The 25886-nt window shown below is 41.0% G+C and overlaps 1 protein-coding gene across 5 annotated transcripts; it reads left to right on the plus strand.

Annotated features, from left to right (window-relative positions):
* The first annotated feature begins 2673 nt into the window (after positions 1 to 2673).
* Positions 2674 to 24787, plus strand: SNX16 (sorting nexin 16). 5 transcript variants are annotated; one of them, XM_053395756.1, is made up of 9 exons: positions 2674 to 2804; positions 6806 to 7258; positions 9298 to 9384; positions 10463 to 10611; positions 17607 to 17676; positions 20806 to 20942; positions 22646 to 22765; positions 23321 to 23399; positions 24717 to 24787. In XM_053395756.1, the coding sequence occupies exons 2-9, from the start codon at positions 6887 to 6889 to the stop codon at positions 24768 to 24770; spliced, it is 1068 nt and encodes a 355-aa protein (XP_053251731.1). In that variant the 5' UTR covers positions 2674 to 2804; positions 6806 to 6886; the 3' UTR covers positions 24771 to 24787. The 5 variants fall into 5 exon arrangements, with proteins under 5 accessions (XP_053251731.1, XP_053251736.1, XP_053251734.1 ...); XM_053395759.1 differs by lacking the exon at positions 2674 to 2804 and adding an exon at positions 2814 to 2918; XM_053395758.1 differs by lacking the exon at positions 2674 to 2804 and adding an exon at positions 2925 to 3157.
* Positions 24788 to 25886: the final 1099 nt, after the last annotated feature.

Here is a 25886-nt window from a genome sequence, read left to right on the forward strand (position 1 = left end):
TGGGCAGAATGCAAGGTAGCATAGCAAGGATAGCCAACATGATGCCGTCTAGATATTTTCGACTACAACTCCCATAACCTCCAGCCAGCATGGCCAATAGTCAGCTGTGATGGGAGTTGTAGTATAACAATATCTGGAGGGCACTATCTGGGCTACCCTTGTTGTACAGGAACACCAACATTTTTATTTGTGGACAAAGGAATTGAAAAGCTGGAGGTGTTAACAATATACTGACTGTGTTTTGGAAGATGAACAGTAGAGCAATGAAATGCAGAACAAAGAAACAAATTGAACCGAATCAGATTTTGGTAGCTAAGATCATCTGATGAATGTTACCGGGATGGAACCCTGCAAAATCAGATGACAGCTCAAGCATTGCTCATAATAATTGCTAAATGAATGTCATCACCACAAGGTGGCTCCATCTTGCTTTCCAAGAAAAAGCAAGCTCTACTTTAATTTTCCATTTGTCCTTCTGTGTTTACGTTAACAGCTCTAGCAAAACATTTTCACAGCGCAACTCAGCTGTGAATGAAGCTGCTTTCACAGAAAGCCTGCCATAAATAAAAATCAATGAAGACCAAAAGCAGAACAGGAAAAGATATAGCTTTATGAGTTGTGCCAGCTTGACTGCTGGGAATGAGTACCAATGCCCTAACAAAAGAATACTAAGAGTTAGGTTTCTTACAGTGCAACCCTTACATGCCTGGTTGGAAGTATACTTAGGGGTTACCAACCTTTTGGAGCCTGTGGGCATGTGTGCAAACCAGAGAAACACTTGTGGGCATGACACACACACCACAATCTATTCTATTGGCTACAACACAATGCTTCTTGAAGCCAAATTTCAGTGGGTGGAGCAGCAAAAAGACATTATGGATGCCAGGGAAGGCCTTTGAAGGACCCCAAGGATGTGTATAAAGAACTGCAGGCACAAACTGCAGCTCCCTGAATAGGCAATTAGGAAATTCAGTTTCCTAATTCCTGAAGGAGCATCTCCACCCCCATCATCCAGCCTGGACACTGAGGTCCAGCGCCGAGGGCCTTCTGGTGGTTCCCTCACTGCGAGAAGTGAGGTTACAGGGAACCAGGTAGAGGGCCTTCTCAGTAGTGGCGCCTGCCCTGTGGAATGCCCTCCCAACAGATGTCAAGGCAATAAACAACTATTTTACTTTTAAAAGACAACTGAAGGCGGCCCTGTTTAGGGAAGTTTTTAATGTCTGACGCTGTATTGTTTTTAATATTCGGTTGGAAGCTGCCCAGAGTGGCTGGGGGGAAAAAAGCCAGATGGGCGGGGTATAAATAACAAATTATTATTATTATTAGTTCAAGTGTAAGTTATGAAATCACTTGTCAGGGACGGAGAAGTGGCAGGAGAGAGGAAAGAATAAAGTAAGGCAGTCTCACTTTTGGAGACACCAAAGACTTAGACAGCACTGTGAGTTGTCTGAAGGCTAAGTATCTTAGGGTGGAGTGGCTCCCTCCTTGGCAGGTATGAGGAACCTTTGGTCCTCCAGAAGTTGCTGAAGTACATCTCCCAGGAATCCCAGCTGGCATGGCCAACAGCCTAGGATGAAGCACCAAAGCTTCTGATTTATGGGAACCTGCTGCATATATTATTTAAATATATTATTTACCAGGCAGAGGGCCTTCTCAGTAGTGGCACCCGCCCTGTGGAACACCCTCCCATCAGATGTCAAGGAAATAAACAACTGACTTTTAGAAGACATCTGAAGGCAACCCTGTTTAGGGAAGTTTTTAAAGTTAAATGTTTAGTGTGTTTTTAATATTCTGTTCAGAGCTGCCCAGAGTGGCTGGGGAAACCCAGCCAAATGGGCTGGGTATAAATAGTAAATTATTATTATTAAACTTAATACAGAAAATACTACAAAAGCACCGACACCTTCAGTACTCTGCTCTCTCATCGAAATGAAGCTCAGGCTGCAAAGGGAATTTTCAGTTTTTGCAGAAGTTATGAGCGGGCACCACTATTAAACAAATCCATTTGTTTTCTAGCTTCTTGGTTTATTTATTTTTTAAAGGGGTGGGCTTAAAACGAACCTAGGTAGTTAAAAAAACAAAAAAAAAAACAAAAAAAGAACCAAGCATGACAGTGCAATCCTGTACTTGCCTACGCAGAACTAAGCCCCATTGGGGATCAATGGAACTCGCGCCCAGGTAAGTGCATTCATTTAGGATTGCAGTCGGGAAACTTTAAGTAAATATCACGAGGATTGGCTTGTTTGTTTGCTTTTTGCGGGGGCGGCAGTTGATTGGCAGGCAGGAAAACATGGAGACGCGACACTTTTCCTGACATTCCCCAGCGGACAAGTGAATTTAGGGTACAGCCGCCAGCCGCGCGAACTTTAAAGCCGGATCTGCTTCCCTTGGTTAAACACACCGCATTAGGCCAGTCTGAGCTGCGCAGCGAGTCTTTTCTCGCCACCTGTTCCTGAAGTAGCACAACACCTCTCTCTCCCCCCCCACAGAACTACAAATCCCAGCAGGCTATGCGGGAACAGGTGGCGGAAGGAAGGTGGAATGTTTTCAGCCAGCTTTTCCAGAATACGCCGATTCACGGGTCGCGCGCTTGGCCGCGCTGCTTGTCGGGACTTGAAGTTTTTTTACCCTCTTTCAAGCGGCGGTGTTTTGTCCGCGGAGGGGGCAGAGCAGGTCTGGCCGCGGTGCACGCCGGGAACTGTAGTCGGAGACGGGCTGAGGAACCGTGGCGGCGGCTTGTGGCGGCTCGTGCGTCTTGGGACTCCGCAGGGGCGGCCGGCGAGGGTGCCTCCGGCGCGCAACAGGTAGTCTTTGCCGCGAGCGCGTCCTTGTAGCGCCTTGGCCTCGCCTGGCCAAGCGGAGTGCGGGGGAAGGAGGACCAGGGGCCGGGGCGGCCGGCGAAGGGCAGGAGGCGTCGCGTAAGTAAGATCCAGACCCAGACCGAAGATCGTCGAGTGGGAAGGGGTCGCGAGGGTCATCTTGTCCAGCCCCTTGCGGGGCAGGGATCTGCCGCTCAACGCGGGACTCGAACCCGCGACCCTGAGAACGCGAGTCTCCTTCTCCACCGGCTGAGCTGTGGAGCGGAGGGGACGGTGGTCCCGAGCCCCTGGTGGAGGGTGAGGGGCTCACACGTCGACTGCACCCCGAGGAAACGAAGGTGGGCCTGGGAGAATGTTGCTCACAAATCTTCCTTCGTAAATCTTCCTTCCTTCGCTCGCTGATAGTTTGCAGGCTGCTGCTCCCTGCGGTTCGAGGAATCGGCTTCAGCGCCCCAGTAATAACTAATGGCCAGAGCCAAAGTAAGAGGGGGAGCGAGAGAGTTTTGTGGCGCCTCGAAAGGGCTTTATTGTGGTCTACAGTTTTGTGGTCTTTGGAGCCTCGTCAGATGCACGGGACTGGCAACTGAATATGCAAAAACTGGTAAACATCTCGAGTAATGATTTGGCTTATTTGCTTGTTAGGGTTGCACCCTGCCCATCACCACGTTGAAGAGCGGGATATAAATCTAACAAACAGACGGTCTCTTGATTTTCATTGGCTTTTTGCCCTATGTAGGGTTTTTCTTTTCTTTATAGTTATGTATTTATCTTTGCCAGTCTAGGTTAATACTTCATGGATCAAATGAAATGGATTTTTGTCCAGGAAAGCTTATGTCACTACTTATGCTTCATTCATTTATAACCACAACTGAAACACAAGAGTTAATAATACTTTGAAATATTACTAAATAGCCAATGAAATACTACCCTAAACTTTCCACAAAAGCTGTGGCAAAAAGGTATGCTTTAGGCAGTGCCAAAATACAGGGATGGTGTTTGCCTTATCTCAAGGGGGATGGAATTCCATAACTGAGGGGCCACCATGGACAAGGCTCTGTCATGCCCCACTGCAGGACTCCTGTAGTGACAGAACCACAAGAAGGATTTCACCTGCAGATTTTAGTAACCATTGCTGTTGATCTGGGTGCATCAGGACTGGTAGCCTAGTGCTAGAATTACTGTTGGACAGGCTGCTAGCATTGTGTTTTTAAAAACAATTTCTACTGTACAGCAGTAGAAATACTGTTGTCAGATGTAAACCACACAGAGTATAACTCTTTTCTTTTCTTCTGGGCAGGAATAGTTGAGCTAAGTATCCTCATCCATAATACTCCCTCCCTCACAGCAAGGAATTTGTACTGTGGGATAGTCTTTACATGCCTTTCCAGAATGTGAACAAATCAAAGAGGAACTGCAATACCTCCTTCTGCCCTGTTCTTTCCTATGGCTGTTTCAATAGGGAGTAAAGTACTTTGCTGCAGAAATTAGTGTGGGAGTAAATGGCTGTAGGTGGAACTCAGTATTTGCCAAAGGGAAGCACTGTGCACATGACATCCCTGTAGTGGAGTCAGGGAAGGAGGAGGCAAGTTGACAGGGGCATCAACATTGTGAAAGTGCACTGGTGGAGCCGCTCTGATGCTCCTGCTAATGTGCCCCACAGTGCCAACATCCCCTCTCCCTGCCAGTAAGGAGCAGCAACTACACAGCAGTCAGTTGTCAGGTGCAGAGCGCACCTTTTCCTGCTTGCTGCTACTGAGTTGAATCTACAGTTACAACAGCGAATTGCTTCCATATTAATCTTTGCACTAAAATGGTGGTGAAAAGAGAAATCATAGCTGAGAGAGAATGGGTTAAAAATAGATAACTAGGTTGAAATACAGTGATACCTCCGCAAACGTCCACGGCAAACCCGGAAATACCAGAATGGGTTACTCCTGGGTTTGCCGCTCGCGCATGTGCAGAAGTGCTAAATCGCGCTATGCACAGAAGCGCAAACTGCTCTGCTCGCATGCGCAGACACAGCGCTTTACCCTGCGTCCTTTTTGGCTAGCAGCTGGGGCTCCGGAATGGATCCCGGCCGCAAAATGAGGTACGACTGTAGTAAAGAAAATATTGCCTGCTCTTGATGGTGTTACACTTCCTGTGAAGGAGCAGGTATATAACTTGGGGATACTTCTGAATCTATTGCTATTGTTTGAGGCTGAGGTTGTCTCAATGGCGTGGAGTGCCTTCCATCAGCTTCAGCTGGTGGCTCAGCTATGCTCCTATCTGGACAAGGATAGCCAGACTTCTGCTGTCTATGCTCTGGTAGCCTTTAGGTTAGATTACTGCAATGCATCATACTGGGGACTGCTTTTGAAGATGGTTCAGAAACTTCAGCTGGTGCAAAATTCAGTGGTCAGGTTGCTCACTGGGGCAAAACCGTTTGAACATATAATACCAATCCTGACCTGAGTGCACTGACTGCCAATTAGTTTCCAGACCCAATTCAAAGTGCTGGTTTTGACCTATAAAGCCTTATGTGGCACAGGACCTCAATGCCATAAGGACCACCTCTCCCCATATGAACCAATCCAAACCCTGCAATCATCATCTGAGGCCCTTCTTCATGTGGCAACACAAGAACAGGCCTTTTCAGTGGTGGCTCCCCGTTTATGGAATGCTCTCCCTAAGGAGGCTTACCTGGTGCCATCAATATAGATTTTTAGGCGCCAGGCAAAAACGTTCCTCTTTAACCAGTCCTTTGACCTCTGACTGGCCTTTTGTAGGTGTTTGAAATGTATTTTAATGTATTATTTTAAAGTTGATTTGGTTTGGTTTAAATGTATCTATTGGAGTTTTGTTTGTTTGCTCATTTGCCCATAAGTTACTTTGAATTGCCTTTGGCAAGAAAAAGCAACTAATTAATGTAATAAAAAATAATATAAAGAAGGTTACTTCCTGCAGTTAAGTCAATACAGTCCTTGAGTTGGGAAAACTATAAAAGTGAACCTTCAAATTATTTGACTTTTTAGTCCATGTAGTAGTTGGATTACAGGTGTTTCCAGTTTTAAGTGGGAATTTTGGTTGATATAATTTATGCTGTTGAATATCATTTGATGATTCAGAGATCCTGGAATCCAGTCTCTGTAGTATCATTGTGAGGAGATCATCACTTTGGAGAAGAACATCAGTGTGGCTGCTTATTCTTCTTTACGTTTGCTAATCATACTGTTTAATTATATAACTTCTGCTTTCCCCAAAAAGCATGAAACTAAAAGTGTGGATAAAATTAAAATGTTAAACTATCCTTCAGAAACTCAGGTTCATTTGTTTTCTGTTTTCACTGGATGGAAAGAGTCTTGCAGTGAAATGTAGTAGAACTATATTAAATAATACATCAGATAGCCAGCTCATTTAAAATGAACATACTTCCGCTTTACTCAGCATCTTATCAAAATATCTACGCTGGATGATTTTGCTTTCTGCATATGCTAGTCAGTGTTCAAAGCTCCCATTGTTCTAGGTGCATTTTGTGACAGGGAATTTTGTTAGTGCATCTAAAATTTCAGATTCAAACTGCAGAGTGCCTCCCCACTTCCAGCTACTCTCTGAAGACTGCAGAAGAGACCCTCTCAAGAATATTAGGGGGTGGACAGGGGAAGGACTAGACCATGTGAAAAATGAGGACAGTAGCAGGAATTTAAAATAATTTGAATTGGATGAAGCAGAAGATGACCTCATAGTTAAGAAGGATGTACCAGGCAGGATTAGGGTGTGAGAATTTACTGAAGCATTTTGTAAGACTTTGTGACATCTAGCAACCCTAAGTTACGTTCTGATTGTGTGAAATTATTTTCCAGTTTTCGTTTCTTTATAAAGCCATTCATACTGTGTTGTTGCTTAATACAGACATTGAGGGGAATCTCCATGTTTTAAATAAGGTTATGAGAATGCCTCTATAAACAGTTTTGTTTGTTTGAAAACCTACTTTCTCTTATTTCCAGATAGCGGACGGGAACGTGAATGAGAGTTCCATAAATTCTACAGTCAAGAAGTATAAGCTTTCTTACGGTTGCTAATGAAGGATGGCTACTCCATATGTTCCTGTTCCAATACCTATAGGAAGTTCTACTAGTTTTACCACGAATAGAAACCAAAGAAGATCATCTCTTGGGAGCATTTCAACATGTTCCGATTCTTCAAAAGCACAGCTAGAGGAATCTTCTATCAGTAGTTTTAAAAAGAGGAGTGTCCCTGATGCAATTGGTGCCACTTCATCTCCTTGCAATAGTCCGCTTGTTAGGACTAAATTTATAGGTACGAACACATCTATGGAATATTGCACTCAAGCATCGGAAGATAGTGAGCAAAACATAAACTCTGGGAGCTGGGAAGATCGGCCTGCTACGCCTACGATACTAGGTTATGAGGTGATGGAAGAGAGGGCAAAATTCACTGTAAGTTGTGCTTTTTTCTTCAGAAATTTTGACTAGTAGCACATCATTTAAAGATTCACAGAATCCTTAAAAAATACTAATCACGCTGCACAGTAAGTACTGTGAACGGAACTCTTCGCTGGCTTTCTGAAATGGCTCTTGAATTGCCTGCTAGATGCCATTTCCATGCTATGTGATTCCTCACCCCCATTCCTATCTTGTTTTTGACACATATTCTGGACAATGACTGCCACATAGTATCCGGCTACCAGTGCTGTGGTCTGGCCTTTGTGTATATACTTGGGATTACTGAGATCCGCAGTTGTGGAGTGTGTGAGTGTGGGTGAATGTGTGCAGGTGTAGTAGATGGATTGAGGTACAGATGTGTGAGCAGACATAGAAGTTGAGCGGGTGCAAGTGTATTGAGTGAGTGGAATTCTGTGTCATAGGGTTTGCTGTTTTATATATTGTATAATTTATGGGCTCTGATAATTTCCATACAGTATTTCTATTGTTTTACCATTATTGTTGGTTGGTTGTTTATAAGCCGCTAAACTGCTTTGTCATCTTTTCTATTGAAAAGTGGAATATAAATACTTGAAATTAATTAATTAATTAATTAAGCCATCTGTACTTGTATAAAACTTGCTGATTCCAGCACTGTTGAGCTACTAAAAACAAAAAATGCTTTCAGTTCTACAAATTTTAACCTTGCTCAGCTTTATACACATGGGTAGCTTCAGCATGGCTGGAATTACATAAAGCGGTGTTAATTACTTTTTGCAGTCTGAGCTGGATTCAGCAATTGAGGATAACCAAGGCTGTGTTTTTGAGGTGGTTGTTCTGTGTAAACAACACTTTTTTAAAAAAAACAACAACACAGAAAAGGAATTTTATGGTAATTTGGGCTGCAGTCCTATATACTTCCTTATTTGGAAGTAAGACCCATTGAACTCAGTGGGACACTTCTGGATGGACATGTACAGTGGTACCTCGGGTTACATACGCTTCAGGTTACATACACTTCAGGTTACAGACTCCGCTAACCCAGAAATCGTGCTTCAGGTTAAGAACTTTGCTTCAGGATGAGAACAGAAATCGTGCTCCGGCGGCATGGCGGCAGCAGGAGACCCCATTAGCTAAAGTAGTGCTTCAGGTTAAGAACAGTTTTAGGTTAAGAACGGACCTCCAGAACGAATTAAGTACTTAACCTGAGGTACCACTGTATAGGACTGCACTGAAATCACAGAAGGAGAACATGACGTATGCAGGCACCAGTGGTTTAGATACCAAATAGTTGGGTATAGTCCAACAAGTTCTCCCTTTCATCTGAGTCATCATAAATTATTATTACAGATTATTGCAATGTACCATAATGTTTCAGTAGAAATTACGTTCATTGGTTATACTTTGAATATGCATTAGATTTTTAATCCTAACCTTAATTTACTGGGAAGCAATACTGTATTCAGATCTTTGAGACTTGATTCTGATTAACAGTGCAAGCCAAACTATAGGAACCCAGCATAAATTAGGGTGGCAGAAATTACCCCATTCCAAACTCAATCCAGGAGCAGAGCCAGCCCAAGCCTGACAGAGGAAAAACAATATTTTATAACTGTATGACTTGCACTACCCTTTCGGCCAGTCTAACTTCCACTCGATTGGTAGGTCATGTGATTGAGGCAACTGGAATTTGGAACAGAGGCAAGTCACCCCCTTACCTAGTTCCGCCTGAGCTGGGATGAGTGACTAAATGTAGGTAGGATCAGGGTATGTTGTTGAAATACACTATGTTTGTGAAAATAGTTTAAAATAGAAAATCTAAATTCCATGAATTGGTTCCTCCTGGGAACAGTAAAACAATACCAGTTCTATATTTGCATGAGATACTTGTTCATTTTTTATACGTTAATATATATGCGTTAGCAAACTTTGATAACTATTTTTTCAGAAAGGAAGCAAGCGTTATGTCAGCTTCCTAGTAATTATAGTGTAATATAAGTAAACTGCTCACACAACTTATTGAAACTGCTTTAATAGTTTTTTTTATTTAACAGGTTTACAAAATCCTTGTAAAGAAAAATCCAGAGGAAAACTGGGTAGTTTTTAGAAGGTATACGGACTTCTCCAGGCTTAATGACAAGGTATATAATTCTTGATCTCCAACTAATAATGTACCAGATTAACATTTTAGCTTCCAACTTTGAAAAGTTAGAATGAGAAAAACAAGCAATTGCTTTGCCATAGAACTAGTAAGTTCACTGAGAAGCACTACTTTTAAATGGTATTTGGAAAGCCATTCCAGAGCCATATTTATTTACATTTTTTTATTGAATTGTTATACCACACTTGATCTGAAGATCACAGGGTGATTTGCATATTTGACACCTGAAAATAATACCTGCAAGCCCTTTAACATTTTCTGGTTACCTTCTTCCTCTCCACCCCCCCCCCCGGTTTGGTCTGCAAAATCTTAGGTGGCACTCAACTAAGTTTTACTCAGAGTACACCCATTAAAAATGAATGGGCCTAACTTCCATGTTCATTAATGTTGAATGCTACCCCTTGCTTAATCAAGAGAAGGCTAATTTGCTAAGATTCATATATCTCTGCCTATTGTTGTAAAGATAGATAGATATCGTTTATTACGGCCATAGGCCCATACAAGTAAAAACAACACCAAGCTTGCTCCACCAAGCTTCCATTTGTATAATCTCCGGCTTCTGGAGAAAATCAGAATCTTGGACTTAGCATGGTTGATGGTTAATTGATTGAGTTGACAATACGTGGCAAAGATCTTCAGAGCTCTGTTGTAAACCTTCTTCTAACAAGATGCATTCCCATAATGTGTTTCTTGACTAGCCATTTGTTTGTACCACAGAAGCCAGAGGAATAGTGCAGTGGCATGGCTCAAATTTTCACAATTTTTTGCTTTTTTGAAAAAGCACCAAATTTTCACTATATGTGAATTAATAGATAGTGGTTGTTTCCAGGTATTGGGGCACTGGTATTGCATTTGATATGTTGTTGCTACTCTTCAAATCAGCTTGACCTGCTTCCCTTTGCTGAGAAAATCTCAGCAAAAGAACCTATTGCACATTAATCTAAGGCAAAGGGAGAGAAATAGATAAAAAGCAAAGGAAAAAATGAACACCTTAGTGATATATTAACTATACGCAGAAAGTGTAATTCCTTACTATCTACTTGGTTTGCTTTTTTCAGCTCAAAGATATGTTTCCTGGTTTCCGATTGGCACTACCACCAAAGCGCTGGTTCAAGGATAATTACAACCCTGATTTTCTGGAAGATAGACAGCTGGGACTCCAAGCATTCTTACAGAATTTAGTAGCTCACAAAGACATTGCTAACTGGTATGTGATTCTCTCCTTCTTCTACCAATTGGATTATCTTAACAGGGTAACAAAAGAATAAGACCCTCTTTAGCTGTTGCTCTTTTTTGGTATCATAGATTCCGGCGTATAAGACGACTTTTTAACCCCGGAAAAGAGATTTTGGTTGTCTTACATGCCGGGTATGGGTGGCGGGCTCTGCTCCGCGCCGGGTGGCTTTCTCCCGGCGCGGAGCTGCCCAGCGTATTAGGCGACTGGGCTTAAAAGACGAACCCCCAAATTGGTGGGAATGCCAACCTATTAAACAATTTTGGAATGAAATATATGAAGAAATTAAAAAGATGTTTAAAATATCTGTCAGTAAAAAAACGGAGGCATTGCTTTTAGGTATAATCACAAACGATTTTCCCGACAATCAAAGGAAAGTATTCCTTTATGCATCAACAGCTGCCAGGATGCTTATAGCAAAAAATTGGAAAGGGAGAAAAATTCCATCAATGAAAGAATGGCAAATTAAATTTTGTGAATATATAAATCTGGCAAGACTCACAGCATTCATAAGGGGACAATCGGACCAGAAATTATTAAAAGAATGGGGATGTGCTAAAGAGTATATGAAAAAACATTGTTCTGGAGTAAGCATATCGGTATGTAATGAATGATGCTTTACAGGGTTAAAGAAAAAGAAAAATGGTGTAAAAAAGTACAAAGATTGAAGTAATTTACATTAGACACAACAATTTAGTAAGAGTAAAAATTTTGAGGTCTTAGAACAAAGGAAGGAAGTCAATATGTATATATGTATGTAATGACTAGATTAGAATGACGGTATGGTTTTATTTGTAGATGTGTGCTTTTTTGGTTTTTTGTCTTTGTTTTTTGTTGTTTTCTTTGTTGTGTTCTGTTTTTCTTTCTTGTTTGTATAGTATTATTTTGGATTTAATGTTTGTAATTTTTATTATGATTTTGCATTGAAAATAATTTTTTTAAAAAAGATGAACCCCGCCCCCAAAATTGCAGCTGCCAATTTGGGGGGTCGTCTAATACGCCAAGTCGCCTAAAATATTTCAGACTATAACAATCTAGTCGCTAGCAGGGTGGCAATCTGTCTAAATTACAGGATTTGCCACAATTGGGATGCAGATAAAGAGCCAAAGGAAGTCAGGAATGTATTTGTGTAGATTAGAAGATACCCTAAATCTGGGGTCAGCAAACTTTTTCAGCAGGGGGCTGGTCCTCTGTCCCTCAGACCTTGGGGGGGGTGGACTATATTTTGAAAAGAAAAAAATATGAACAAGTTCCTATGCCCCACAAATAACCCAGAGATGCATTTTAAATAAAAGCACACATTCTACTCATGTAAAAACACCAGGCAGGCCCCACAAATAACCCAGAGATGCATTTTAAGAAGGCGATTGGGCCGGATCCAGCCCCTGGGCCTTAGTTTCCCTAACCATGCCCTAAATGGTGTGAATCAAAGTTATTTAAAGGACTGCCTGCACCTGTATGAGACAGCTCAAGCTTTGAGACCAAATTCTGAGACCCAGATCTCTGGGTGGTCAATAAGATGGACAGATATCAGAGACAAGGCCTTATGAGTAGCGGCTCCACATTTGTGGAATTGCCTCACCCAAGAAGTACATAACTCTTAAGGTAACTTTTGAGATGCTTTTATTTCATTTCATTTCATTTTTGATTAGTCTGCTGTGCTTTAATTGTTGATGCGTACTTTAACTGTGTTTAAATTTTCTAGTTTTATGTAGTATTATGTTCTATTTATTATCCTTATACATCACACTGTGAGAGCAATGTATTTGGAAGGTGGTTGTTAAAGTCTTTAAATATACAAAAAATCTGCTGTTGGCTGTTTGGCATTGTGTATTCAGCATGTGGAGTTACAATATGGGGGTTATCTGTTAATTTTATTTTTCAGTTTCTAAAAATACATATAAGAAGAAGGTTTTTTAAAAACCCTCTAAAATGCAGATTTGAATGGAATGCCTTTGATTCTGCCTGTATTTGTTATATGCTTTCTAAGATGGGTGATTTTGAAGATACTCTTTTATGAATGCTTTAGAGCTTGGCATTGCAATTGAAACCATGTGTTGTTGTTTTTAATTATAGAATCTCCAGTTTTATGCAATCTTGAACCACGTATGTTATGAGCAGTGTGCTATTTGGCAGTACATTGAATTCTAAATGCCAACCTTGAAACTGAAATGTTCCATTTCAGTGTGTTTGTGTTAATGGTGGCTGGTTTTGGATGAGTAATTATAGCACAATCCTGAATGGTTGGGTGGGCTAGACTGCAAGTCGTGACAATTTCTCAATGGATCAGAAATTGGTCGGGGGGGGGGTATTTGTCTTTTTCACTATTGTTGAACATTTCATACAGGAGTGGCTAAGCAGTTGTTCTCCTGTTGTTGCCAATGGTTAGTGCTGGGCATAATCTTAAGAGCACAGGTTAGCTCAGGGGTCTGCAACCCGTGGCTCCGGAGCCGCATGTAGCTCTTTTACACCTTTGCCGCGGCTCCGGGGCAGATACTAGCGAGGGGAGGAGGCGCATTGTGCGCCCCGACACTCCCCACTGTGGCGGGCGCTGTACTGGCTGTGACGTCACATGGGGCGGTGCGTGCGTTAGTCACGCACCGTCCTGACGTCACCTTCCCGCCCGCCTGCTCGCTACATTGTAAGGGGCATGTACGCTAGTCACTGCATTGAAAGGGGGCATGTACACTGGTCACTGTTTTGAAGGGGAGTGAAGAACACACACAAAAAAAGGTAACTTGTTAATTTAACATTTATTTCTATGAGGAGGAGTAATACTGAGGGGTCAAACAAAGAAATAATTTTAAAAAGTGACAAAAAAGTTATTTTTATAATGATGAGTTTTGGGGCTCCCAGTTTTTTTTTCTTCGGAAACGGGTCCAAGTGGCTCTTTTTGTCTTAAAGGTTGCAGACCCCTGGGTTAGCTACTTCTGCTTCAATATAACAGCTGAAAAGTAGTGACAGAAGTGCCTCTTAGCAGGAAGTGCCTCCTATCAACTCTGTTATATATGAACTTCTTGAACTTTTGTCCTTTAGAGGGTTTGTGCCATCTGATAGCATGTTGGGAGTCTCTCACAGAAATTGTAGCCTTCTGTGCTGCAGCTGTGACAGGAACAACCATATAGAACTCCTCCACAATAGGTTGTAGACCTAGTGTTCAGCTAAGAGCTTGTACTGCATAGTGTTGATGCAATTATGTTTGTGTGTGATTTTATTTTTATATAAAAAAATGCAACCTAAAACATACTGAGATGCAACAAATAAACTCATATTTTTCTGTCGCTTCTAACTTCTGCACTGCAGTGCTAATAGACTAGTATGTAGAGTTTTCCAAATTCTTTCAAGATGTCTTGAGCTTCTTAGGCAAGAATAAATGTTCTCATTAATGGTTTCTTCCTGACATGCAAAGCAGCGACACTCGTTCAAGACTCTGTGAACCAGTTCTCTTGCCCCAATATTAAACAGGATTTTGTTAGTGAGATCCTTAATTATATAACGCCATGAATAAGAGTACAGTAAAACTGCATCCTAAAGTAACATCCTCATTGGAATGATTTTTAATAGGGATATAAGTTCACAATGAATATCAGAAATACACATTGTGCAAGCTGTGTTTTCCCTTTTATTTGCTCATGAGTATTTCTTTTTGCATATTGTGGAAACTGGAGAAAGGTGTTAAACCTGTAAAACAGATGCTTGGATTACTTATTCTTCTGACAGGCTGGGCCGGAGTCATTTGTGGCTCCACCCTGTCCTGGAGGAGAATCTAAAAAGGGATTTAGTTCTCTGCTGTTCATAAAGGGCAAGTGTGCATGTGCGTTTTCTGCTCTCTCGTTGCAGCTTTCTGTGGAAGAAGCATACTTTCTGCTATCAGTATTGCCCATCTTAGTGCAATAGAGCTAAAATAGTAATGCTTAGTTGAGTCTGTGTAAACAGCTTTGCTCAATCAAAAACTGTAAGTTAAAGATGGAATTCCCTTCCCCACATGCACCGCATTATGGTTTGGAAAGAGGAGAGGAAAACCAATATTGCTGTTGCTTCCATTAAAGTTCTAAATGCATTTGAATGAACTTTTGCATCACAATCCTCATCATATAAATATCACATAGGAGCATAAGAAATGACTTGCTCCAGCCTGCATCTAACAGATAACCAGCATTCTGTTTCCAACAGCTGCCAATCAACTGGTTCTAATAAACTCTCAAGTATTGCACGAAGGCAGCACTCTTCTGTTTTGTACTGCATTTTGTCTCCAACATCTGGTATTCAGAAAGGTGTACTGCCTCTGGCCACAGATCAATGTATATTTTTAGGTTATTACAACCTCAGTTGAGAATATACTTAACAAAACCCTACACTTGAATCTCCCCCTTTTCCACTAGTGCACAAAGAACTTTGTTTCTTAACTGCAACCACATATAGTACTTGTCTATTAGAGCTGCCAAAGGCATCATAGCAAAAAAAGGCTACCCAAGGCTACCCAAAACCAACTGATATTTATCTTATTAAGTGCTTGGATTCAGTGGTTATATGTTTTTTATCATCATTCTTCCACGTAAAAGCTTTATGCCATTAGTCACAAGATACCCATTTTGTAGTATTTTTCACATTTTGTAGCTTAATATTGCCAAAATTGTCCTTAAACTCAATAACGGGGTCTACAAGAGGTACAGAACAAGTGAAATCAAGGCTGGAGAAGGCAACAATGCTTTCATATAATAAGCTGTTCTGAGGATGGCCATTTGCGATCTCATTCCACATCTTTTCAAAACAGCAGTTCAACCATGAAGAGAAGCTCTGCTGTAAATAAAACTGTTTGGAAAGGGTGTGATATAACTGTCAAATGAAGCAAAGAAGCATTGTTCCTGTTTTTTCTAGACAGTTCATTTAATAGATGTTATGGGAGGAAAAGACACATTCTCACTCGCTTACAAACTCACTGACGAACCTGGAAATTCTACAGATGTGATGTTAGAACAGTTTTCCACAAGCTTTCTTCATGTTTTATAATATCAAGCTTCTTTAGGCCCAACCCGTGTGGACTGCTGCTCCAGAATTTCCAGCAGCTCAATGTCCTTCGTTGTTGATTTCTTCAAAACAAACAAACAAACTTTGCATATGTAAACTGGCAAATCTGTGAGAGGAATTCCTTCATAAAAATGATTTGCAATGTGAAGTGTTCTCTATATTTATGGTATTTAAAGCAGCAGGCACATTGGTTTGCATGTTTGGTTGAAGCCTTAATTTAATCTTCTCAAAAGAGATGCTTCCACACAATTGACACATACAACTTAGTTTGTCTTTGTGTTGTTATATGTTTTGTGTTCTCATTTTGTATTTTTATGTTGTGACCCGCCCTGTGATCCTCAAATGAAGGGCAGTATACAAATTTAATAAACAAACAAACTTCTGCTAGTCAAAAGTACGCTGGAAAAGAGACAGTTTAGGAGTACAGTGGTACCCCGCAAGACGAATGCCTCGCTAAATGAAAAACGCGCAAGACGAAAGGGTTTTCTGATTTTTTAGCCGCTTCGCAAGACAAATTTTCCTATGGGCCTTTCTCGCAAAACGAATTTTTTTTTGAGTTTTTCCCCACAGGCTCCCTCTAAACTTCAGCGGAGCGGGGCAGGCTGGGAGAGAATCCCTTGGACCCCCACTGGACTTCCCGCAGCTCTTTTGAAGTCCGGCGGGGGTCCAAGGGATTCCCTCACCGCCGCCCGCCTTTAGAAGCGCTTGGGGAAAGCAGCGCGCTTCGCTGCTTTCCCCAGAGTGCTTTTAAACACGGGCGGCGGTGAGGGAATCCCTTGGACCCCCGCCGGACTTCCCGCAGCTCTTTTGAAGTCCAGTGGGGGGAGAAGGGCTTTTCTTCCCACCGCCAGTCTTCAGAACAGCCTTCTGAAGGCTGGAGGTGGGAAGAAAAGCCGTTCTCCCCCCGCCTGCCTACAGAAGAGGTTCAAGGAAAGAGGCGAAGGAGCGCTGCCCTTTCACCTCTGTCCCCGGAGCTTGCCGTTCTCCCCCGGCCTGCCTTCAGAAGAGGTCCGGGGACAGACTGTCCCCGGACCTGGTCTGAAGGCGGTCTCCATAGGAACGCATTAATTGATTTTCAGTGCATTCCTATGGGAAACCGTGCTTCGCAAGACAAAAAACTCGCAAGAAAAAAAACTCGTGGAACGAATTAATTTCGTCTTGCGGGGCACCACTGTAGTTACATGGGCTACACATGGCTTGAGAAAAAATCGAAGCCATCTTCCAGAATACAGCAGTGCAAGTCATTCTTGCTCGGTTTATACAAGCCTCTCTATCGTCTCCCCTTTGAACAGTCTTTATTGACCCCAAACAAGTAGGCAGACAGTTATGTCTAGTGTACAGATAAGACGATAATCCTGGGTGAAGGCTTATTGACAATCTTTATTAATCTTCAGTTTGAGTGTGGGAGACATCCTATTTTGTATGCATAAAGCAACTATTATTTTCTTACATTTGTTTTGAAAAGCAAGGTTTTCATGTTTCAAAAGCAATTTAGTAGTACAGTATAGAGAAATCTGCTATTTGAGAAATGCAAATTCTAAGCCTTCACTGGGACATGGGATTAGTTAGCGGTTCCCTTACTCCTGGCTGTTGTCATTCTGTATTTTAATTCAGATTTATTTATTTATTTACTTTTTACTGGGGAGTTAATCGGATTTTAAAATCCAGGATAAATTAAACTTAAAAAAAAATCCTCACCCTGAATGTCTTTCGTTTTAAATAATTTCATTTTATACTAGACAGGCATCCATTGCTGGGGAGGGTGAAAATGGTATGGAAAACATTTATTTATACCTGCTAACTGAAACATTACACGTTGGTTATAATAAAAACAAACTTGCTCATTTTCGGAGAAATACTGTGTTTTGTGTTGTTTCTCACTGACTTTAGGCTGTTCTGTTTGGAGACCAACTTCTTTCTTTCTTTTCATTATTTCAAAGTCTTGCAGTGAGGGAGTTCCTTTGCTTGGATGATCCACCAGGACCATTTGATAGCCTTGAAGAGAGTAGGGTAAGTGTAAAGTAGTTATTTGGTTGTTAGACTAAAACACTCTTAACTGGCCTGTTGCATATGATGTTTGTCATGTGGTACCTTTATAACAAGAGAAGCATGTGTTCTCTTTGAGGTGGATATAAAATATATATGTCTGCCACATAGAAAAAGGCATGGAATGAATAATCTATGGACTGTATGTTTACACAACAAGCAGCCCAAAGGCAGAAAGACAGGGCAGCTATGGAGCAGAGATCACGAAAGCCTGGGGAGGTGAGGGTGGGAAAAGAATGCAGGTAAGGTAAAGGTAAAGGGACCCCTGACCATTAGGTCCAGTTGTGGTCAACTCTGGGGTTGCAGCGCTCATCTCGCTTTATTGGTTGAGGGAGCTTCCGGGTCATGTGGCCAGCATGACTAAGCCACTTCTGGCGATCCAGAGCAGTGCACGGAAACGCCATTTACCTTCCCGCCACAGCGGTACCTATTTATCTACTTGCACTTTGACATGCTTTCAAAATGCTAAGTGGGCAGGAACAGGGACCAAGCAACGGGAGCTCACCCCGTCGCAGGGATTCGAACCGCCAACCTTCTGATCGGCAAGTCCTAGGCTCTGTGGTTTAACCCACAGCACCGCCCACATCCCTAAAGAATGCAGAAGTTGTAGGAAATAATTTCAAAGTTTCTTTTGAACATATTCTTCCTGCGGTTTTTCTCAATCTCCGACTGCTGAATATTGTTTTATTCTGCTGCCTGGTATATAATTATTGATGACTCATGTTTGATGCATTGTTTTAAATCTACCTCTGCGATCTGATCCTTTTGCTTTATCAGTTGTGCATGTATCATACTTTAGGGTTTTCCTTCGCTGGTTTAATTATATTTAGCTTAAAGTACTTTCTCACATATTTTTAATATGTGTGTCTTTATGATTTATCAGTTACACTGCTCAGTCTCACTGCTATTTCCTCCTACCTGAAATAGGATATTTTATTCGGATTGTATGTCATTCTTTTTATTTGTTTTCCTTGGGCATCTGATTTTTCAGATATTGCAGAGCCCATCCAAAAGTCTTTCTGAATAAGAATAATACCATTTGCTGAATGCATGCAGAAGAACAAAGAGACTTTTTTGGCTCACATCTAGCAGATATGAACCAGCTTAACACATTATGTTAATATGTCCAGTTCAAATACTTGGTAAAAGTACTTTTAAGTTAAGACATTTGGAATGTTGTTAGCATTCCAAAATATATACGGATGCTCTGTGTGTGTGTGTGTGTGTGTGTGTGTGTTTTGAATTTGGCTTTTTAGAGGACAACTTTAACTATTTTAACTTGGTTTCAGTCAAAGTATAATGCCATTGATGTATTTTAATTCCTGTTGATTTTGGCTCTAGTAAATGGCTGGTCCCTTCAGAACTGCCCCATAGTTTAAGGGATTGGCATCATTATATCTGTACCAGCCCCTGGTGGATGCCTGGTTAACTGAATGTGCTACACAACCAAATGAGGATCACTGCCAAATTACATAATAGGCTGTTTTGCTAGTGAAGTTAGCGACAAATTATGAAATGCAAACTTCTTAATGTTAATTGCAGGCTTTCTCTCAAAGAGAAAGAATTGTAAGCCCTCAGTCCATGCTTTGTGATTTTCTGCATCAAATGGTTTTGTTGGTAAAGGAGAGCTCACAGCTACAGAACATCTTATATCTATCAAAAATATAGAGGAAGTCAAGAAGAAAAATATATCCACTGCTTATAGAGACAGTCTCAATAGCATGTGCAATGTACCCAAGCACTGAATCAAATATTATTTCCTCTAGCAAGCTATTAGCATTTCACCCCAAAAATGTTAAAATGTGGCGTGTATATTGGTTTAATTTTTCCATTACCCTGTTTTAAACACACACACTTTTAGAGATTAGAGAAGTGGTTCCATTTAAATAAAGGGAAGTAACTTTGAATGACACCTTGTGACATCAGTCAGGGTTCTACAAAATATCAATTAACAATTTTGCAGGATGTTTGCTTTTCAGGTACCATAACTATTAACCTTAGAAACTTGGCAAGGTATCATTGGGTCTGTGTGGCACCTTGGAGATGAACTAGCTTAGTGGCTCATGAGCTTTTGAAGACAACTTCCTCTTTCATTGGACTCATGTCTACAAAAGCTCCTACCTCAAAAACCCAATTGGGCTTAATCCTAAACATACTTACTGAGACATAAATCCCATTAAAATCAGTGGAATTTACTTCCAAGTAAGTGTATTTAGGAGTGGGTGTTGTTACTGCAACCGTACTGATCTCTTTGCTGCAGTTGAGTCTTGGGATATTAAGCTCTGCAATAAAATCTTTTAACATCAGATAACGTATTTGAGGGGGAGGGGGCTCCACAATAGTTGCAATGTTTATTTATGTCACAAGGGACTGGGGGGAAAATCTCTAGTTGACCTTCTGAGCCCCATGAGGGGATTTGTAGAATTATGTGGCGTGGCAACAAGACAGCATCATGGTGTGCCAAGATGTAATCTCAAGTAATTACAGTGAGCTTCACCTATGCTTTTTTATCTAGCTTTAGCAGAAAATGTCAACTTTTGGTGGACTTTCTCAGTAGCCACATTCAAACCAATATGTGTTATTTGTGTTTCATCATGATTATGCTGTTACTATAAGATTCTGCAATAGATGCAATGCTTTTCTGTTATGACATAGTAGTTCCCTTATATTTTCCTTGTTCTGTTTTAATGTCCCAGTGCTATGAATAGTAAAGTTGCTACAGGATGCATGTCTGCAGAGCTGTGGTGGCTGGTCATGCAGTTATTCTCAGCTGCATGTGTAGGTCACAGCTTGTCATTCTGAAAATATTTTGAAATGTGGGTTAGGACAGTCCCTTTGTGAGCCATTGTCAACTACCATGAGGTTAGTTTTTGTTTTGTTTTTTGCTTACATAAAAAATGACAGATTGATACAGTTTGACCTCATTACTGCCACATAAAAATGTTCAGTGCAATGAAATAAAATTGAGGTTGTGTGCTTTTATGCATACTAAAAATTAAAACTATTGCAGTAGGGGAACATCATCAGTCTCAAGTCTTTGCATTTCTCACACAAAACTATTGCCTTCAAAAAATCGTTTAATTTTTCTTCTAGGCTTTCTGCGAGACCCTAGAAGAAACAAACTACCGTCTGCAAAAGGAACTTGCTGAAAAGCAAAAAGAGGTGGAAGCTCTGAAAAAAATGCTAAACGAAAAAGAAGTGTACATAGATGCCATAGAGAAACAATTGGGGTAAGTGGACAGAAAATTCTTGAAACCAGACTGCAATTTAAAAATTAATCCCAAAACATTGAGCACTTATTCATGCATTTCTGAAAACTTCTTTTGTTGCAACCATACTGCACTGGCTCCCAGTGGAGTACAGGGTCAGGTTTAAATGCTGGTTTTGACCTTTAAAGCCCTATGCAGCCTAGGACCCACGTACCTACAGGACCGCCTCTCCTGGTATGCCCCGCGGAGGACCTTAAGGTCCACAAATGACATCACTTAGTGGAACGCTCTGTCACAAGAGACTAGGGCCCTGCGGGACTTGACATCTTTCTGCAGGTCCTGCAAGACAGAGCTGTTCCACCTGGCCTTTGGTTTGGACTCAGTCTGACCCTTATGCTTCCCTCCCCTTATGGTTTAGATCTATGGGCTACTATAAAAATGAGGCTGCATTTTAAATTGTATTTTAACCCGTATTTTAAATTGGTCTCCTCCCCCCTCCCTCATTATGTTTTTATTGTAATTTTACTGGTGTTAGCCGTCCTGAGCCCAGCTCTGGCCGGGGAGGGCGGGGTATAAATAAAAATTTCTTTCTTTGTTTGTTTGTTGTTGTTATACCCTCAATTCTCTCCTGAAAGACAGGAGATAACCCCCAGAGTAACTCTTGCATAATTTTAAGCTTCAATTTAAAAAGGAAATAAAAAGTCTTGTGTGAATTAAAACACTTTAATGTGAGCCTTTCTGACACAATTGGGGTTGGTGCAGGCCACATATAGCAAGCCAGTTTAACTACGTATTTCTTTGGATAGGAATGAGGGAAGGGAGAGCAGTTTCCAAGTAGCAATCTCACAAAGAGGAAATCCTTAGTAAAGTATCCTGAGGATGAGGACTTCTATTTTACTGTCAGTATGAACCTGAAATCTGGTGAAATAAATGATGCTGCTAATTTTATAGTTATTGCTTACTAGCGGCCTTGTACCTGACATTGCCCAGGAATTCTAAGGAGGGTGGGAATGAATGCAGAGTTAAAATTGGTGCCATTTTGAAAGGTTCAGTGCAGTTTTGAAAGGCTTGCCATCTTGAGTCAAAGGACCGTCCAATCTTACCCAAACAGAGAGAAAAAGCTGCTCCTTCATCTCAAGAACCACTATGCAATCTGATTATGAAACCTTAAGAGCTGTCCAAATGCATAGCAAAGAAAATACTGTACTTTCCAAAATACTTTGTAGATGAGCATCCTATTTTGTATTCTAGTATCTAAAATACTTACTTTTTCAACATCTAATATAATTATATTTTCAGTGCATAATGGATAAACAGTATGCTGAAGCATCAATACAAAATAGATACAATTTGAAATGAAAGTTATTTGCTAATTAGTATCAGTGTCATTTCAATATTATGTCTTAAACCTAATAAAGGAATGAAAATATAATTATGTGTAGAAAAGTCTTCTAAAAGAAGTTCTGCTCAGGTGCTTTTTCATTATTTCCTAGCTTAACTATATTGAATTGGACCTAAACTAACATTTAGCAGGAGCTACAATTACATTTGAAGAAGCAGCAGGGGCAATTTTCACCAATTCCTCCTTTTCCTCTTATCCTCCTAGAAAACACTGGGGGGGGGACACTTGTGTATTCTCTTCTTTCTATAAATAGAAAGTCTCCTTACATTTGTGAGAGTGATATTCTGGATCCAATCAGCTGTATCTTGAATTCATTACACAGGGATTTAAATTTAGGAAAAGTGAAGTCTCGTAAGTTGTCAGGACAAGAGAGTGAGTGCAGTGGAGAAGTGGAATCCTCTGCAATAGAGGCAGATCAAGGAGCCCTGGAAGAAAACAACAGGTACAATCTAAAATTTTCTATGTTTTATTTAAGGTTATTTTCTGAAAAGCCTTTCACTTCTACAGTCACCTGCGATATGCTGTTGTAGAAGTGCCATTCACATTCCAAATGCAATTCACACATATTAAATATATTTATGTTACTTGTGGTTTCCTGCCTTTTTCTCCCCTTCAAAAAGTCCTTGCCCCAAACGGAGGTTAAAAGGATAATACTTGAGGGTTGTACCTCTTCAGTAGGAGATATGCTGAAGAAGCTGCACGTGGATAATGCTGGTTGAACATGAAATGATCTGATAGGCATGCATCTGTGATCCACCTTAACCCAGAGGTCTAGGTATCCATGACTAATAATGTAAACAATGGAAAAAAAACGGCATAAAACACAAAACCTGCAACCTGGCTTAGCATATTTTGTGGGGCAAGGGTCTACCTCTATAAACTCTTAGTAAAAGAGATTAGTTTTCCAAGTGTGCTGATCAGAACCGTGAGATAGACGTGAAATGATCCCCCCCCCAAAAAAAAAAAGTGTGTCAAACATATTGATCTTTCTCTACAGTTCTGAGAAAGAGAATCGGGCAACATCTTGGAGCGGTTCATTGGCTGAAAATCACGTGCCAGAAATCGAAGTTGCTGAGGTAGCGTATACCACCGATGAAGACATGTAAATGCTACCAGCTGCCTTTACAGTAGTGTAAAAAAGTCAATGTCTGGATTGCATTGAACAGAAGTATATAGTAGCTGTCAAGCAGAGGTTGAGATGGCAGAAGCTTGAATGTTTACATAAACCAATCTAGAGAAACTTATGGCATAGGAAGGATATAAGTGCTGCTTTGTCTCAGCCATTATCTAGCCTTATGGGAGATATATATTAATATATAAAAAAGCTCTGGTTAAAGGGAGGTCAAGTTGGAATCCTAAGTGATGTACCCATATATAAAGGATAAATGCCACACATGTAGATATACCAATCATGTAGCATGTTGTATATCACATGCTTGCTATTAATATTTCACATTTTGTATGGACAGCTTTTTGGTATTTGGATTTTCAGATTCTTTATATAGGCATGTAACTTCTGCTCTGGGAAATATAATTCTGCCATCTGGACTTGGAAAATGTATATGATTTATTGTGGTTTTTAAAGTCATAAATGTAAATAAGTGATATGTAAATTATAATGCAATGATCTAGGAAAGCTTGCAGTACCAAAATTAAACCTTTCAGTAATGGGAATGTTATTTGTTTTCATAATGCGGAAAGAAATATCACACTGTGGGCATTCATCTGCACTTGAAAACAATATAAAAGCTGTCTTTTAACTGTATCTCTTTAAATCTCCTTACACTTTTGCCACTCAGCCACATAATCACCGAATCAACAAATTTGCCTTATATAAAGAACACTACCTCTTTCTTTTGTTGCTAATGCATAATTGCTCTGTTTAAAGTATGCATATTATAAACAGATATTTGAGTCATTAAAGCCATACTTCTGCACAGTTAAATAACTAAATCTAATTGCAGTTTATGTTTGTGTGTGTTTATAAAATATTGTACACCCAGGAACACACTATAAGCTTCACTCTCGTTTAAAATTTGTGTTGAACCTAATAATGCACTTTATAACAAAGAAAATATTGTGCCAAGTTCATTGGCTCTGTGTTTTTTGTGCTTTTTGTTCGACCTTTGGACTGAGGGAAGGTGCAATTGGTTTGTACAGGAGTGCCTTTTTGTATTTTGCTTGTTAGAGATGTTATAATAGTGTGTCAGCTTTATGGAATCTTCAGAAACATTCTGCTCAGCAGTTATTTGCTGGAAGTGCCTTGTTTTGTCTGCTCTTTCAGTAGGAAGAATGCTTCTTTTGTTCTTCTCTGTGCCACCTACTTCTTTGTTTAATGCTGTTAACACACAGTCTCATGTGCCGGAATTTTCAATGGTCGCTTTGTGTTTTAGGGTGTGAGGACAAAGATCTCTGCAGGACTGTATGAAACCATCTGGGGCAAATAAACCTTTGGACATGACAACATCCTTTTTTGGTCGTCTGTTGAAAAATAATGCTGGGTTTAAAAGAGTCCGGAGCTTAGCTAACTTGCTCCTTGGCTTTTTGAAATCTACATTCCATGTTTTGTCACGATGCGTGAAATTTCAATGTTGGCTTGGAATGCATTTTCTCTGCATTTTATTGCAGGAGATTTTTGTATATTAGCACCATTCTGGAGGTCACTCTGCTACTTCTACCTTCAACTGTGTACAAACACTCTTACTAGTCATGGATGCCTTGTTCCATCTTCATTGTCAGAGGCAGTAGCTCCCTGGATGCCAGTTTCTGGGAGTTGCAGATGGGCAGAGGGGTGTTTGCATTCTTCCCATAGGCATCTGGGTTCACCACTGTGAGAGCAGGATGCTGGACCGTTGGCCTGATCCAGCAGGCACTTCTTATGCTCTTATATAATAATAATTTATTATTTATACCCCGCCCATCTGGCTAGGTTTGCCCAGCCACTCTGGGTGGCTTCCAACAGAATATTAAAATACAGTAATCTATTAAACATTAAAAGCTCCCCTAAACAGGGCTGCCTTCCGATGTCTTCTAAAAGTCTGGTAGTTGTTTTTCTCTTTGACATCTGGTGGGTGGGCGTTCCAAAGGGCGGGTGCCACTACTGAGAAGGCCCTCTGCCTGGTTCCCTGTAACTTGACTTCTTGCAGTGAGGGAACCTCCAGAAGGCCCTCGGCGCTGGACCTCAGTGTCCGGGCAGAACGATGGGGGTGGAGACGCTCCTTCAGGTATACTGGACCAAGGCCGTTTAGGGCTTTAAAGGTCAGCACCAACACTTTGAATTGTGCTCGGAAACGTACTGGGAGTCAATGTAGGTCTTTCAAGACCGGTGTTATATGGTCTCGGCGGCCGCTCCCAGTCACCAGTCTAGCTGCCGCATTCTGGATTAGTTGTAGTTTCCGGGTCACCTTCAAAGGTAGCCCCACATAGAGTGCATTGCAGAAGTCCAAGTGAGAGATAACCAGAGCTTGTACCACTCTGGCGAGACAGTCTGCGGCCAGGTAGGGTCTCAGCCTGCGTACCAGATGGAGCTGATAAACAGCTGCCCTGGACACAGAATTGACCTG

Source organism: Podarcis raffonei, chromosome 7 (genome assembly GCF_027172205.1).
Source record: "Podarcis raffonei isolate rPodRaf1 chromosome 7, rPodRaf1.pri, whole genome shotgun sequence".
NCBI lineage: Eukaryota > Metazoa > Chordata > Lepidosauria > Squamata > Lacertidae > Podarcis > Podarcis raffonei.

Bases quoted from the DNA above. Each gene is read 5' to 3' on its own strand.
- SNX16 (XM_053395756.1), top strand. From the start codon at position 6,887: ATGGCTACTCCATATGTTCCTGTTCCAATACCTATAGGAAGTTCTACT. The intron at 10,612-17,606 runs GTATGTGATTCT...ATTATTTCAAAG, and splicing joins CACAAAGACATTGCTAACTG to TCTTGCAGTGAGGGAGTTCC. The intron at 20,943-22,645 runs GTAAGTGGACAG...TTCATTACACAG, and splicing joins GCCATAGAGAAACAATTGGG to GGATTTAAATTTAGGAAAAG.